General features: G+C 39.0%; 1 protein-coding gene across 1 annotated transcript in view; it reads left to right on the top strand.

Moving 5' to 3' along the window:
* The window catches only part of DPP8 (dipeptidyl peptidase 8), a 1004126-nt gene that overhangs the window by 608065 nt on the left and 378635 nt on the right, over window positions 1–17426 (top strand). The window contains exon 11 of the mRNA XM_044077448.1: window positions 6145–6304. Within this exon, the coding sequence (XP_043933383.1) occupies window positions 6145–6304 (160 nt within the window). The remainder of the gene's footprint in view (window positions 1–6144; window positions 6305–17426) is intronic.

Genomic DNA, 17426 nt, shown 5'->3' on the forward strand with positions numbered 1-17426 from the left:
ACCAAGACTTTGGAACTCGGGCCGACTGCGGGGACTGCCTGACAGCAGGATAACCCAAGTGTGATGACTGCAGCAATGTATACACTCGAACATCTACATTTATGGTAGGTACAAAACTGTACTTTCCTGTGCTCCTTCTTTCACCAGATTCAAATCAGGGGCATGAATTCCAAGCTGATTCCTTTGGTATGATTTGTAGACCACTAGTTCATAGGTACATAGGTGTGTACTATGTGCTAGGCTAATGGCCCTGGAGCCTTTACAAGCCTAGCCCATAGAAGTGCCCTGGCATCGTGCCGCCTGACATTAGTTCCCAGTGCCTCTATCAAGTAGAGCCACTGCAGTGATTCCTGTGGTGAACTTTCTATTTCCCATCCATTCCTCAAGATTTCTCTTGAAGAGGGCCAGTGAGGTGCTCTGTTTGACATGCATGGGAAGTCTATTCCAGAGCATGGGCAGTCTCTCGGTTATGAACCTGTCCCTCCAGCATGTACTGTTGATTGTGGTAATGAGGTTGAGGTGTCTGCAGCGTGTGGTGCAGAATGATTTGGATTTCTTTAGATGTAGGATTTTTTTAACAGAGCTGGGTCAGACATGGCTTTGTAAGTCAAGCAGAGATCGCCTCTTAGAAGACGATATGAGACAGAGAATAGCGGGAGTTTTATTGAGTCTGTCCATGTAGGTAGGCATGTGTTTAAGGCCTAGGATCTTCTTCGTCAGGTACTTTTGTGGCCTTTCCAGCTGTTGCATGTGTCTAGTGAGGTACATGCCAAATGGGGCGTTATACTCGATGATTGGCCTAATGAGGGAAGAGTAGAGAGAGATGGTGACCTCTTGCTTCCTGGATGCAAAACCAATGTTAGGTAATCTTACCCAGATGTTTGTGATTTCAGTGGTAAGATGGAAGGAAATGGATTAATACTCTCCATAGTGCAGCATGCACTAAACAGTGGGCAGATAAGAAAGAAAGTAACTGAAACGTTAACTGTCTAAAGGGAAGGCCTTCCTCGTTTGAACTTCTGGTGCTCTCTGTTATGAGCAGACAAGATGAGAATGGGATGGGTTTCCAAAGTCAAATGTAGAGAAGGGGCAGGTCACTCAAGAGTCACTGAATCTCCCAACAGCAGAAGATTAGTGGCAATGCTAAAAGATTAAACCTTTTCTTTTTCTGCTAACCATAAATAATAAATACTCATACTCAACTCATCCTAGAGATCACCTAAACATTTATCTTTTTCAGTCAGTGCATATAACAGAAAATAAATATTTTCTAACTTGCCCTAAATGCTTACTTTTAAAATTCCAAGATGAAAACAAATTACAACAAATGTAAAACAAGACACATTTAAGTTAAAGCAAATTGCAATAAATAAGAGTAAAAGAATAAAAACAATGCAAAATTACTAGTGTTAAATGCAGAATTCCAAAGTAGTCTCACAACAGCAGCAGTTCAGTCTTCATAAGATTTCAACTTAAGCTGGCTACTTAAATCTGACTACTTTCCATGTATAACCCCCTTTACAGCCTGTACTGAAGTGCAAGGCTTAAAAACGTGAATTGCTGAAAAATGAACAAATTGAGCATGTGATACATTTGTGCTTTTTATTCTGTGACAATTTTGTATTTGTTTTAAACACTTGAAAAAGCATCCTAATGTGAAAACTTGGGCAACAGTTATGTTTGATTAAAGCTTTCTTGTGATTTCCTGAGCTTATTTGTGTGTGCGTGTGCGCGCGTGCATGCGTCTGTGTTTTTCTCTGTCTATGTGTGAATAAGTGTTAAGGTATGTTTTCGAGGTTCACATATTCCTACTATAAAGCTATGTTGTGTTTTCTAGATTCAAAATGTATACTTGAAATTCACTTTTGTGCATCATTCCTTTATTTTTTAGGGATTGTGGGAATAAACTGTGAACTTTGTATTTGTATGTCCCTTTCTTTCACCCTTACTGGAAATATCTCCAGTTTCAGGTGTAGAAATAACATCTTCAGTTTGTTGTTCTACCATCTGATCCAGTGGTAGTAGCCTCAAGGCTACTGAGTATCGTTGCTGCCACTAGGTCACTAATAGTGAAATTGGTGCACATTTCCCCTTCTGGATGGTTCTTTTCTTCAGTTGTAATCTATTCATCATTTAATAGTTAATATGGACTTGATGGTTAATTTCTACATTCACTGGAGTTAACAATTATAGCAAAGAAATTTGATCTTGTCCTTTATAGAAAAAGGCATGTCTATGGGCAGTAGTGATTTCTTTCCACAGAAAAATCTTTCTGACTCTGCAAAAGGTATACGACTTTCCTTTTGCAGTGTTAATATCCCAAGTCAATCTCAGTGTGTGTGTAAGAAAGTGGTTATCTCAGTTTTGGCAAAAAAGAATGTCAAAGATCAGTGTGGATTTATAGAAGAGGTGAACATTTCACAATATTAACAGAACCCTTATGATTTAAACATATGCAGTGGACAATCATAATAATAATATATTAATGTTAATTGGTTTGGATGCTGAAAAAGAATCTGACAGATTCAGCTGAGAATTTGGAAGGCAATTGCTTTTGAGGCGATTGGGTTTACATTAACATGGACAGCATTAATATTTAATATCTATAGAGGAGCTCAGGCTAGGAGAAGTGCAGTAGTGAACGTCTAAAGTGTTTAGCCTTATAAGAACTAGTAGGGTGGATTGCCCACATTCACTATTATTATTTGTTGTATATTTAGAGGCATCAGCCATATATAGGACATTTATAGGACAATTAATAATCAATCATAACAGGATATAAATAGGGAAATACTAATGAGAAAATAGCCCAATATGTTACCATTCCAGAATATGTTATAAAAATGTTTGATAAATTGAAGTACTTTTAATAGTATAGCAGGATATAAAGTAAAAGAAGTGAAAACAAAGGCTATATTAGCAAACTATGCCTCAGCGCATGAACTGATACATAGTTATTCCTTTTTGTGGGGGTCATGACAAAATGAAATCCTTGAAGTACTGGTTGAAATTGGATACTGAGTAAGCAGCTAAGGAAATGTGGGAAGAAACTACTCAAAATGCTATAAGATAAAACGCGACTATGTAAGCTGTTATTTATGGACCTAGATAAGATGCAAGCGAATAAGAAGTTTTTGTTATACACAGCTGGTTCTTTATGTAGTTCAGGGTTATATGTATCAATTAAGAGACTAGATGTGGAAGAATATGAAAAAGGAAATTAAGGATTTTTGGAGGGAATAACAAAAGGAAAAGAATGCTGTGAGAAGAATAATGCTAGCAATAGAACTGGGTGATTTGGAGACATACTATAAGGCCACATAGCTTAGATATATGTTTTAGGATATGGCCTATATGTCCATATGGGAAGTACACAATAGAAGTAGTGCTCAGCATGGTGACACTGGATCACACTTAGGCATTTAGGCAGATCTTTAAAAAATGAATATAAAGAGCATTATGTACAACCTTATGTAAATAAAAGTGTTGGAAGTTGGACCCTGGACAAATAGAGTAACACCAATAGCACATAGTGTGTATAGCATTAAGAAAGACACAGGAGGGAATGTCATGAACATTTTGAAAAGAAAAAAAAAAGACCTTCACATTACTCTGTGCCATCTCATTTGTCTATACCTTTCTGGCAGCTTTTGCCAATGTCTTGCTTGTGCTTTTCTCTCACTTAGCTTTTTCCACCCTGTACTGCCTTCTACCCTTCTGTTCTGTTTTGTTCTGTCCTGTTGTCCAGCCCTAGCTTGCCTTTTGTTGCTTGACTAGCTAGTACAGTACCATTTATAGTCCTTATATTATGTCCTGAAGTATCTTCACATATCCTCCATCACCCAAATATTTCTTAGCTTGAACCCTTCCCCACATTCTGATGTTTTCGCTAGCCTATGTCCTTCTCATTCAGCCTGTACTGCCCCCTCTGCTGCTGTATTCTTCTTTCTTTTTCTCCCACATATGTGTGTGTGTGGGGGGGTGTATATGACTCTGGTAGATTACCCTTCTTACCTACAGAAGGTTGCAATGGCAAAAAAAGTAGTGTTGCAGCTGTAGAACTTCATCACCATGTTTAGTAGTTAGTCTCTTTTGAGGAAGCAGTCCTCCTAGATATAGTAGTGGAGCCCTAATGTTGATCACCACAACAGCGTGCTTTTTTTTTTCCATATGAAACAACTTCTTTGTATAGTACAAGGAGGTGAGAAGGCATTTGGAATCTATATGTTATTTCTGTCTTTCAATGAAAATTTGTGGAATAACAAGTGCTGGGTAGCACAGTGGTGCAGCAATTGGTGTTGCTGCCTCACAGTGCTTGTTTCTTTCTTTTTTTCTTCCAGCTGGGATTCTTTCTTTCTGCATGTCCTTCCTATGTCTTTGCATTTTCTTTTTCTTTTTTTTATTGTTTTTTTTGTTTTTGCTCTTTTTGTCAGTGTATAATTCATTTTTCTCTTGGCAGGGTGCCCCATTCATTCACCATCACAAGGGTGAGGATAAGCCAAGAGGGGGCCACCATTTTGTCAGACATCAGGGTTGGTTGAAGATTTTTTTTTGTGTGTGTTATTTTTCCCTACAGCCTTGCACACACATGGGTGATGCTGCCCACAGCAACAGTACAATGGATTAACTGCTCTAATTAACCCCTCAATTCCATGATGGCATTCTCAGCAAGCAATCTTACCCCCTGCCATAAGACTTTTCAGCCCAGTCTCCTCTAGGGATGATCATGCCTGTAGGTTTGCCCCCTCTGAGCATGCCCCTTCATTCCTCTTTCCCCTTTCTGCCTAGATCCTTCATTACCAGAGTTGCTAATCAACCCCCCTGTCACCTGGATCATAACGAGGGCTCCTTCCCTCTATGCCACAGAGCCTGGTATCCTAGTTACTTTTTGGTAAGGTTTCATGTATCCTCCCACATCCAGACGCTTGTAGATAGGCAAATTGTCAATTTTGATAAATTGCTTGTATATTAGTTTGTTGTGATTATCTGTGTGTGTGTGTGTGTGTGTGTGTGTATGTGTATGTGTATGTGTGTGTACACAAGCACCAGTCAGTGGACTGGAATGTCAGCCAGGATTAGTTCTCTGCCTTATACCTGTTGCTTACTAAGATGTGCTCTAGAGGCCTTCCTTCTCTGAATAGGATAAAGTAGGCATCACAGAATGAGTAACGATTGTATGGCTTTCATGTATAGCACTATTTGTTCTAACAGTCAAGATTTGTCATGCCTGCATTCACTAACCTGGGCTGCATTTTTTTTTTTTACTGAGAAAACAGTCATGACAACACATGACCCACAGCATAGACATATATATTCTACCCAGTTACTTTGTAGACTGGAGAGTTCAATCATTTTCTGTTACAGCCTTCATTCATCTGTAATTTTCATTGGTATAATGTGGGGATTGTACATCTCATATTTTGTAAAAGCATACTGTTTTACACTGTAACTCTTTTTGTGAAATGAGTGGTGAATGGATTAGACATATTGGCAGAAACATGGGATGAAGTCATAATTATGTTGGAGAACAGAGCAAATGTAGTAGTGGGATCCATTACTATGCCATGTAGAGGATTCGTGTTGACATATTGAAGGTAATTTTAGTGAGTTCTTGACCTCAGAAATCATTTTCCTGAAAACCCCAGTTAACTAACCTAAAACAAGCTTTTTTGCAGCGTACCACCATGTGATGGCCCACTCCTTAAATTGCATATATAACTCTTTGGTTATACAACGATGGGGAAAGGGCAGTGTCAGTATAACTAAGTGTAACTTTTCATCAAAACCATTTTTGAACTTTAGGCCTCATAGGAATCATATTTGCAGTGTTACCGTATACTCCTATGAAGGTATCCTTAAGAAAAGATTGCTGATGAGACAGGTTTGTATACCACAACAACAAGCTTGCTTGTAGATTAGTTGTTTTACTAGTCAGTTATCATAAACTTTGTAATTTTTCTTCTATTATGAGTTTTTTGATTATTTTTGGTCAGTATTCATTTCACTGATTATTCTCTGCTATAATTTTGATTCTAGAATGTGTAGGTGTCTGGGAGAATGTCATTTGTTAACACAGACATTCAAAAAAAGAAGTGGCATAACTTATATGTTTAGTGTCACTTTGTCTTTCTTTGTACTTCACAGATCCATGATATCCTTCACTTTTTTCCACAAACAAATGAACATGTTATTCAGTTTATTTTTGCCACTGAATGTAAAACTGGATTTCGACACCTGTACAAAATTACTTCATCTTTACAGGCAAGCAAGTACAACTGGTCTATTGGAGGTCTTCCATCTTCAGGTACAGTGTTGATTTGTTTTACTGAATATAAGTTGTGCTCGTATGTTAACATATTAACATGCATATATTCATACACCACATGGATCTTTAGATACTTTCTGCAGTAATACATATACCTAAAAATGCACTTAATTCACACTGACTTCTGTGAATTATTTTGTAGTATGCTTCACTTTCATTTCATTATCTGATGTTTGTTACTTTACGGAAATTTTTTGGATCTGATAGGATTAGAACTTACTTATCAGTTGAAGAGACCCAAAGGTAAATTTTCCAGCTTGCAGGCTATGGCTGTGAAGTAGGCTGACTTCATCCTAGGTGTGTATGTAGGTAGTAATTACCCTTTGCCTTTTCAGTTTTCATACTATTAATTTATACAGGTTGAATCCTCACAGAAGTTTATATTGCAGGTGGCCACAATTTATAGTGGTACTTTACTCCCTTTTTTATTTCCTTTCCTGTCCCTTACAACATAACAAAATATGGTTCCAGCATTGTTGATTGTTTTAAAACCAAAAAAAAAATTAAAAAAAAAAATTAAATCACAAAATGCAGCACAGGCATTTGGTGGTCAAACAGAACACGCCTGTGGTAATCCAAAATAAGTTTTATTCACAAAGAATAAGCACTTTCATTTTGAAAAACCAAAACTTCATCAGATAGTACAAAATCCACAGAACATTTAAAAACTCTGACTAGTCACATGACAACTTTCAACCAAAAAACTTAAAGCTACAGTGTATCAAATAGGCAGGTTAAAAAACTTCCGTAAGATTTAAAGGGGACAAGTCATGAAAACTACCTGAACAGTACAGTTAAAATATGAAACATATATAGTTCACAATGAGTGTGTGTGTGTGTGTGTGTGTGTGTGTGTGTGTGTGTGTGTGTGTGTGTGTGTGTGTGTGTGTGTGTGTGTGTGTGTGTGTGTGTGTAAAGATATATATATATATATATTAACTTTTTTTTCTCCAACTTCAAGCTCCATGGTCCACCCTGCAAGTTTTTTCCAAGCTGTTCAACAGTAACAAACTAAAATTAGTGGTCTGGATGAGTGTTAACATGTTTAGCAAGAGCATCATTGTCATTTTATTCTTGACATCATATAAATGCTCATATATACGGTCCTTAAAGTAGCTTTCTGCTTTCCTGATGTGAAAGCATGCACAGGATTGGCAGCAGGCAATGTAGACCACCCCTTTTGATGCATAAGTATATTTTCCATAAATATTAATAACCTCTCAGTTAGGGCGGCTGTGGTGGTGCAGTGGTTAGCATTGCCACCTCACAGCAAGAGGTTCTCTGGTTCGATCCTCGGCTGGGGTGCCTTCTATGCCGAGTCTGCATGTCCTCCTTTGGTCATTTGGGTTTACACTGGGTGCTCCGGTATCCTCACACATCCCAAAGACATGCTGTAGGTGGATTGGACACTCTAAATTGGCCCTAGGCGTGCATGTGTGTGCCTTCTGTGGAAGGTTGGGCGCTGGGCTGGCAACTCGACACCACACAACTCCACTGCCAATCATGAGCGGACAGGTGATCCACTGTGGCGAACCCTAACTGGGAAAATCCAGAAGAAGAAGAAGAAGAAGATTAATAACCTGTCAATTAACATTGACCTTGTTGCCCACAAGAATATGCTTGCAATAATTACATCCAAAACATTTAAACATACCGCTATTTCTCTGTACTAACGATTGTTTCTTAGATGTTTCAAAAAAATATTTCGTAAAAACCATAAGGGGGCTTTCTCCTAACTTTTTATATATTTTTATGTTCTCATTCAGTACAACCCAATTCTTATTTAATATTGTTTTAATAACACCACTGTCCACAGAAAAGTTTATAATAAAACTAGATTTAAACCTTAAACTAGTAGATTGAAGTGTTGAAGGACCAGATATACCAGTATGCCTAATATCCACATTTTTATTACTCAAAATCAGGGTGAAATTGTTGGTCCTTCTTTTTTGTATTACTTTTTGAAGGGATCTATCCACAAGTGCCTTGGAGTAGCCCCTTTTTTTTTCCAAACATGGCCTTAATGTTATTGCATTCATCTAAAAAGTCTTCAAAGTGTGTGGTCATTCTAGCACCATAAATAAATTGGACCTTAACCGGTGCTTTATTGAGGGGGTGGAGTGGGCACTAGTGTTGTGAAGCAACGAGTTAGAATAAGTAGCTTTTCTAAATATTTTGAAGATAATTCTATTCTTCTGGTAATCCTGCACTGATTGCACATCCAGGCATGCTGCAATGGTAGAAGAACTTTGTTTTTAACAGCCTGTACAAGAATTCCTAGTACCTTTATACATGGCACCTGGATGATATTTTTATTGTGTGGAAGGATAGTGTAGGAGAAATACCACCATTGCTAGAATATTTGAACAATACAACAGACATCTTAATTTCACCCACCATTTGGTTATTGATAGTATTTCATACTTGGATGTACAGTTAGTGAAGGATTAGTAGATGAAGAGAATTACCTCCAAAATATTTAGAAAAGCTACTTATTCTAACTTGTTTCTTCACTACACTGCTGCCCCCCAAATAAATAAGCAGTCATTAAGGATCAATTTGTTCTTGCTGCTAGAATGACCACATGCTTTGATGACTTTTTAGATGAATATAATAACATTAAAGCCATGTTTGAAAAAAGTGGGCACCCTGAGACATTTGTGGATAGATCGCTTCAAGAAAAGAGAAGGACCAACCACTTCACCCTGACTCACATATTAATCCATCACTGGAGCGCACTGTCATCTCACTTCTATTAATCCATCATTCTTGGGCCATAATTTTCAGCTGTGTAGTATATTCACACATATCTGCACTTGTTTGTGTTTTCACAGAAATGTTAAACTAAGAAGAACATCTTCTCAGCTTCTGGCTAAATTAACAAGTGTGTTTTTGAGACAGATTGCAGCTAAAAATTGCAAATCAATGTATGTTTTATTTATGGCCTACATAAACTTGAATTTTGCAGTATTTGCCAAAAGTTTAGTAAGAAAACTAGATTAAGGCCTTTCATCTTATTTGAAGTAATAATTAAAATCTGTGTAAAAGCATCTTCTAGCATAGAAAATAAGAGAGAGACAACGTAAGAAAGGAAAAAAAACATAGCTTTAAGAAGAGGGAGAAAAGGGGACAATTTGTGAAACATTTTAAAAAATATAAATCCTCAACTTTGACAGTTCCTCATGCAGACATAATAAGCGGTCATTAAGATACACAGAGAAGGATCTCCAACTCAGGATCTTCAGCCAGTAGTAATGTGAGTACCTTCAACTCATCCAAATGCAGTATTTACTGCAAACAGATCCTGAGTACATTATTGTTGAAGAACCTAAACCTATTATTCATAGTGGGGGGAGGGGGTTTGTTCTTCTCCTGAACCATTCAAGAACTTTTCTGTCATGCTTCTATCCATTACAGGCAATAGTCTCTTTGCAAAAAAAAATAATAATAATTTAAAGTTAAGAAAAAACATTGATACAATAACAAATAAGTAAAAAGTAGCAGGTATCTGTGTCGAGGAAAAAGTAAAACTGAAAATAAATTGTGTCTGGGGGGTATTCTTTTCAGAAAAAACAACCTATTGAAGGAAAAAAAGTGAAAACGTGGTGGCCATTCACAATGAAGTAGCAGGACAGCAACATAAAGAAGAGAAAAAAAGGGAAGGTAGTGTATACTGAGAGACAGTATAATCTTGAGGAGTGCATAATGATATTCCTGTTGAGACAAAATATAGATTCACTAAGCAAAAGAAGAATTCTGTGTCAAGTTCTTAAAGAAAGGGAATAAAAAAATAAATAAAAACCAGGATAGAGATAGTAGCTGACTTTAATGTATGAGTTGCCTTTTCTAGGTGTAAAGTTAGGCACCTAGACTACAGTGCTTGTGGTGGTGGTGATAGAGAAGGGAGTACCTTCTACTTCAACATAGGCTGAACCTTGAAAACTCCAGAGCTGCCTGTCCTTCAAGTCAACACCTTAAATTTTGAAAAGGCGCACTGAGAAGATGACACTGAGCAGAACAGGGGGGAATATAGCCAGAGTTGTCAGGGAGGAAGCCGAACAAAATATTCCTACTTTTTGCCCATTCTTTGAGCTGTAAAATAACTTGTACATAGCAAATAAGGATATAGAGGAAGTAGCTGTCTGTCTTTTGGTGCACAGAGCCTTCAGAATCAAGTGATACGATTAGCATATGGCTGTATACCAGGGGAACACCTGGGAATGGGTAAGACTAAAGCAAAGATTCCCAGTAAGGTTTTACTGGCGAAGAATAATAAAAAAAAAAATTGAGAGCTTCTGTGTTGTATGCACTGAATGTCAGAAAGATAGCCTCACACATAGGTTTCAAAACTCCTTTGAGTCTAAGATTCTAATCCCTGTCTTAGAAGTGCAATTTGAGCATATAGCTATGCCATTTTTGGGTATTGGTGTAATCCAGCAGAGTGTTACAGTATACTTTAGCTACTTTTGACTATGCAGCTAAGTACCCTGAAACCATCCCATTATGTTATGCTAATGCTAAATCTGTATCTGGGGACCTATTTGTATTATTTTCCAGAAGAGAGATACCTAAGGAAGTGCTTATTGGCCAAGAGACTTCATTCAGCTCAAGAATAATGCATCAGCTGTGCCACTGCTTTAAGGACAAGCAACCAAATAATGTAGTGTAGCACCCCCAGACAAGTGGATTAATGCAACATTTGTTAAAGTCCATGCTGAGAACATGGAGGAAGACTGTAAAAACCACCTCCTGTTAACGTCATAGGATCATAGGAGATTGCTAGGCTAATGGCTCTAGGGCCCTTACAAGCCTAGCCAAGAGTTTATCACCAAAAAAGAAACCTCAGTTGGCACCTGTTGCCCCTGTCAATGAGGGACACAGGTGGAACCTCAGGTACAAATTTGTGGTTGCCCATCCACTCATCAAAGTTGCGCTTGAAGAGGGTCAGCGATGTACTTTGTCATACTTTGTTTGATGTGTATGGGGAGTCTTTTCCAGAGATGGGGCAGCTCCTGGGAGACAAACCTATCTCTCCAACAGGTTTTGTTAATGTCATATATTAGATTTAAGCCTTTCAATTGGGTACTACTCGATGAGTTAGACTTACAGATATGGAGCATCTCTGTTAGAGCAGGATCTGAGATTGCATTGTAGGTGAGACACAGATCACCTCTGAGCATTCTGTATGATACAGAGTAGAGTGATAGTGATTTGAGCCTGTCCACATAGGACAGGTGTTGGAGGCCATGGATTTTCTTAATGAGGTATTTCTGTGGCCTTTCCAGTTGGTTCAGGGGTTACCAAATGGGGCGTTGTACTCAATTATTGGCCTAATGAGTGAGGAGTACAGAGAGGTAATAACCTCCTTTTTTCTGGATGCAGTTCCTTTACTTACGAGATGAACCAAGTAAAAGGCATTTCTGACCACTGCAGCTACATGATGGTTGAATGTGAGATTGTTGTCAACTTATGTACCCAGGTCTCTCACCACAGGTTGTGTGCTTAGGCGTTTGCTGCTAATGTGGTAATCAGTAGGGGGCCGTGTTTTGCCTATATTGTGCCATAAGCTTCAACAAATTTCAGTCCTTCAGAATTATTATTCAGCAAGCACCCTCAGGAACGGTTAGATAATGCCAGAAAAAAAAAACTTGGTAAGGAAAGAAAAACCCATTTAAAAGGGTCATAGAACACTGTGCCATATCAGGATATCCATTGTACAAAAACACATGAAAAGAGCCCAAGTTATACTGCAAGGGTTTGTAATAGAAATGTAAGGACTAGAGAGTTAATACCTGAAGACCAGGTATTAGTTGTGGTCTGCTCAACAAAAAACACATTTTAGCTTAATAGCAGGGTCCATTTAAAGTAAAAGAAACATTAAATGAGGTAAACTTACAAGAGAAGCTGAGAACATATACTTCATATTAATGTTCTGAAGCCACGGAAGGAAGTCCAAACCTCTGTAGTTAGTTTAACACCAGTGAAGAAGGAACAAAAAAATGACCTCTTTTCCTGTAGTTCAGGTAAATGATACACTGTTTAAGCCATAGAAACAAGAAACAAAAAGTTTCTGTCAAGGAGAAAAGATGCATTTTCAGAGCTGCCTGGCAGAGCAAACCTCATTCTGCACAATTTTATCTTATTTGTTTACTAGTTGGGATATGGCTCTTATCCAGCTGGACAGTTTTCAGGCCCAGCCCAGGAGAATACAACCAGTATGATATATAAAAGTAAGATGACATACGTCATTAAACAGTCGTTAAGTATTGTAAACAGTAGTAGTAGCTTAGAAGATTTAGTACAGTGCCAATTCATCCATAACACAATGGTCATTAAGAACAGTAGACATTCAGTACCACTATGTATTTACAGTACGCATAAAATTATTTTAAAAAAGTGGGAGGAAGGGGAGGAGTGAAGGATAGGGAAAAGTGTGAGGAGGGTATAAAGTGAGGTTCAGAAGAGGAAAGACAGCATGTATGAGTTGTGGTAGAGTGGATAGGCTCAAATTTTTAGATGTGCCAAGGGTTTTTTTACTGCCCAAGGTTAAGAGCCTGGAGGGGAGGGGGTAGGCAGTGGTAGTTATCAGGTAACACCTTGGAATCGTATCTATTTACATGATGCTTCTTTGAAAATGTGTTTTTTGAAGGTCTTTTCTGAATTTATGGATGGTGAGATGGATTGTAGTTCAGTTGGAAGTGATTCCCACGTTTAAGGTATAAATATTGAAACGCTGTGGTTTGTAGAGGGGAGTTTGTTTTGAGGAATGGTTGGTTTAAAGAAGGATTGGCATCTTAGGTTTTGTGTTGTGATTCATTTGGAGCATCAGCTTGCAAAGAAGTAGAATGTTTCATTGTGCATTACTTTTTTATATGAGGAAGCAAGAAGTATTGTACTACTTTGATTTATAGGAAGTTGTTTGGTTTTATGTGGCCTTTGGGAGGCAAAGGGTCATAAATCTTGTTATTTGGTTTGGTATGAGGTTCAGAAGAGGAAAGACAGAATGTATGAGTTGTGGTAGAGTGGGTAGGGTCAAATTTTTAGATGTGCCAAGAGGTATTTTACTGCCCAAGGTTAAGAGCTTGGAGGGGGTAGGCAGTGGTAGTTATCTGGTAACACCTTGGGAACTTATCCATGTACATGCTGCTTCTTTGAAAATGTGTTTTTGAAAGTCTTTTCTGAATTTATGGATGGTGAGATGGATTGTAGTTCAGTTGGAAGTGATTCCCATGTTTAAGGTGTAAATATTGAAATGCTGTGGTTTGTAGATGGGAGTTTGTTTTGAGGAATGGTTGGATTAATGAAGGATTGGCATCTTGGGTTTGTTTCATTTGGAGCTTCAACTTGCAAAGAAGTAGTATGTTTCATTGTGCATTACTTTTTATATGAGGAAGCAAGAAGTATTGTACTACTTTGATTTATAGGACGTTGTTTGGTTTTATTTGGTCTTTGGGAGGCAAAGGGTCATAAATCTTGTTATTTGCAGTTTAGAGGGTGGGCAGTTTTTTTCTTGGTTGCTGGTGCTGTGAGGGGAAGTGCTTATTCAAGTTGAGCAAGTTTATTCAGACCATTCTAGGATAAAGGTTAAGAAATGCTTTACATGCTACCAGAGTCACAAAGAAAGGCTGTAAAAGAAATAGTGGAGAAATTGCTTAAAACAGTGATAGTAGAGATCTGTCTATTGAAATGGCAAAACTCAGACCGCTGAGTTTTGAAATGCTGAAAAAAAAAAAAACAACAAAATAATGTGAAAAGAGTGAGTATCAAACATCACTTTTCTCTTTTAAACTTCAATGTGGGGAGCAAGCTCTCACATCAGCATCCTCCAACGTTAATATATGAAGAAAGAAAGATAGAATTCTTAGTAATGGCAATGTCAGACTTAGTATATTTAAGTGCAGATTTTTGATCTTTCAGTCTCCACATTTTAGGACTCATTAGTTTGAGTCCCTACATTTTAAATGGTCATCGTAATAGAGGAGTAAAAACACTGAGAGCCAAAGCCGTATAGCATTAGCTCCAGAACTTAATGAAACTACTGGGGTTTGAGGTGCTTTTATGAGGCTGAACAGCATTTCAGACTTGGACAGTTGCCCATTGCTAAGAATTCTGGATATATTAAAAGGACTGGAGGAAGTAAAAAATGCAGTAAATGGGCTACAGATGTTTAAAGTACGGCACCAGTTTGGCTGTGCCCACCACAGCGTGGAGGGCCTGAAGGCCTGCAAGCCATCCAGAGGGCATGAAACTGAAGTTTTCAAGCTGGGGTGTGGCAGTTGTAGAGTAACATGTCAATTTTCCCTAAATAAAATGTCCAAATTAATGCAAGCATTGTAAATAATGCTCTATTTGTGTAAAAATGTGTGTAAATAGTTCTGCTATTGATAATAAAACATATTTCATTTGAGCACATAATGTAAATAAGTGTTTCTTTTAGAAAAAAAGAGGAACTTTTGTGGTATTGGTCAGAAAAGTGCTGCTGTCAATTTAGAACGTGAATGTTGTTTTATGAGCAAATAACAGGTTTGCTTAATGTAGCAAGTAATGAAGTAATGTTGTATAAAAGGGTAGCTAAGCTAAGCCTATTTGAAGTACTGTTTGCCCTTCTTAGAGGGGAGTTTGTCATTTGGAGATACAGCTGTGATGGAATGAGTGAAGACCTGGAAGATGACACAAGGAGGAATCTGGAGATTGCTCCTGTTGCATGGGTCCAGAAGAGGAAGTTGTTAAAAGGTTCAGAGAGCAGATAAGAGAGGGAGAAAGACCTGACAGAGATTGCATCCCAGCTTCATCAGACTGAATTAACAGTGTTTGCTGTTACCTTTTCATCCAATGTTGTTTCTTCTGTCTGTTCCTCAATGGATGGGTTACTGGATCCAAATAAGATCTGACTTTGGCCACTCTTAGACTGTTGATCCAAGTCTCAGGCTCCTCTTACCCATAATCCCCTCTAAACGGTAAATTTCCTCAGATCCTGTTTGACGCTTGTTTACATCGGACATGATCTCTTGGCCCAGTGCTTGGTTCATAAGTTGGTACTAGGCTATTGCCGCTAGAGCCTATACAAGCCCAGCCATAACAATTCCAAGTACTTTTTTGACATTATTCTCTTTGAGATACACTTAGCGGTCTACCTTAGTCTTTCTAAACCCTACGCAAGTGAGACTGTGTGCACGGACTATACCAAATGCATAGTAAAACACCAAAAGAAGTCCAGCACAATTCAGGAGGTAGATAGAGTCAAATTTTAATGTGGCTAAAACAAGAAAAACAGCAAACCGGTTTCGGCCAAACTTACAGCCTTCTTCAGTGCATTAACCAAACCATTGCCTCCTCCTAAACCCAAAGAAAACTAAACTGCTACTCTTCTCACCAACCCGTAAGTCCACCCCGCACATTTTACACTTACATCTAACAATGGTACTGATGTTCTTCGTCTCACATTGCTGCAGTCATAACCTGTGGGTAGTCCGCTGTCCTCGGTCGGCCCGAATACCAAAGAGTTAGGCTGGCGTCGGTCATGGGCGCCCGGAGCTGACGTCAGTACGTAGTAGTACTTAAGCGCATGACCGACGCCATATCCTCAGTCTTTCTTGCCGCGTGGTCCGAAGCAGAAGCAGCGTTTGCAAGTGCCGTTTGGCGTTCTGAAATTTTCAATTTTCGAGTTTCAGACCGAAGACCAAGTTGGGCTAAGTACCCCGTTGGGAAAATTTTGTCTTTTCTTGCCTCAGTTAATCCGGATGTCAGAAAAAGTTAATAATTGTATTTCTTGTGGGAAGCAGATACCTCATAGGGACTATCATTCTCTTTGTATTCCTTGCTTAGGGCCTGAACACGACGTAGTCGGGTGTCGCTTTTGCGCTAGATTTAATAAGCGCACCATTAAACGCAGATTAGACTGTGCTAGGCTTGTTTTCGGTAAGCGGTGTAACTACAACATGCCGTCGGATCCTCCGACGCCCGCTACCGCAAAAAAGCGAAAAGATAAATCCTTAAGGTCTAAACCGGATGAGTCGTCCATTGCGGACGCCGGTTCTATGGAATCTACGGTTGAATCTGTGGATCCAGCCGAGGTCTCGGCTGAATCCCAGGGGGAACCTTTACTTTTGCAGGAGTTGGCCTCTCAGGAGTTAGGTCAGGCCGAGGGTGCTTCTCAAGTTTCTGTGGTTCCATCCTTACAAAAGGTTATTAGGCCTTCTACTTCAGTCACTAAAGGCCCTGCTAAGGCTAGACCTGGTATTTCTGGTATGGGCCACAGCCCTGGTTCTTCGGGCTCTGTTCCTAAAAAGCATATGTTGAAAATGGCAGAGGATTTGATTACTTTGATCAGGGGTTCTATGCCCCCTCCAGAGAAGAGGCCTAGGGTGGAAACAGATTTAGAGGGAATGGAACATTCCTCAGATTACTCTGAGTCCTCAGCTGAGGATGTGCAGGATTTTCCTCCCTATTCGGATTCGGATGCAGAGGATTCCTGTCCTTCTGCTTCACCTCCAGAGGATTTTTCCTTTTCTGAAACCTTGCATTCCATGAGGGAGCATTTCAAGTGGGAAGGTCAGGATTTTTCAGATTCTCGTAAGAGGCTTAGGGAATTTTTGTTTTTGCCACAACATAGGCCTTTGGCTATTCCCCCTGTTTTAGATGTTGTTCAGGATGTTTTTTCTGAAGCTTCCCTTAATCCTGATTCTTTACCCCCTGCCCCTGTCAAGCCAGACAGGTATTACAGAGTTCCAGAGGCACATAAATATTTGTATAAGAGCCCTAGAGCTGACCCGGAAACTATTAGTCAAGGGCCTAAGGGGGTCAGGGCTTCTGTGGTTAAGAATCCAGTTCCTTTAGATAAAGATTCTAGAGCGTTGGATAGGTGGGGTAAAAAGTGTACACCTCTTCTACGTTAGCTATGAGGGCTTTAAATTGCCAATTCCATATGCTGAAGTATCAGAACTTTCTGTTAGGTCAATTGAAATCTAAGGTAGATGCTTTATCTGAGGGTATAGAGTGTAAGGAATTGCAGGACTTGGTTCATGCTTCAGATCAAGTTGGTAAACATTCCTTGCAGTGTGGCTTCGATGCCCTTCAGGCTTCTTCCAGGGTAGCTGCTACT

This window comes from Protopterus annectens, chromosome 7.part0 (assembly GCF_019279795.1).
Source record: "Protopterus annectens isolate FY-2018-M chromosome 7.part0, PAN1.0, whole genome shotgun sequence".
NCBI lineage: Eukaryota > Metazoa > Chordata > Ceratodontiformes > Protopteridae > Protopterus > Protopterus annectens.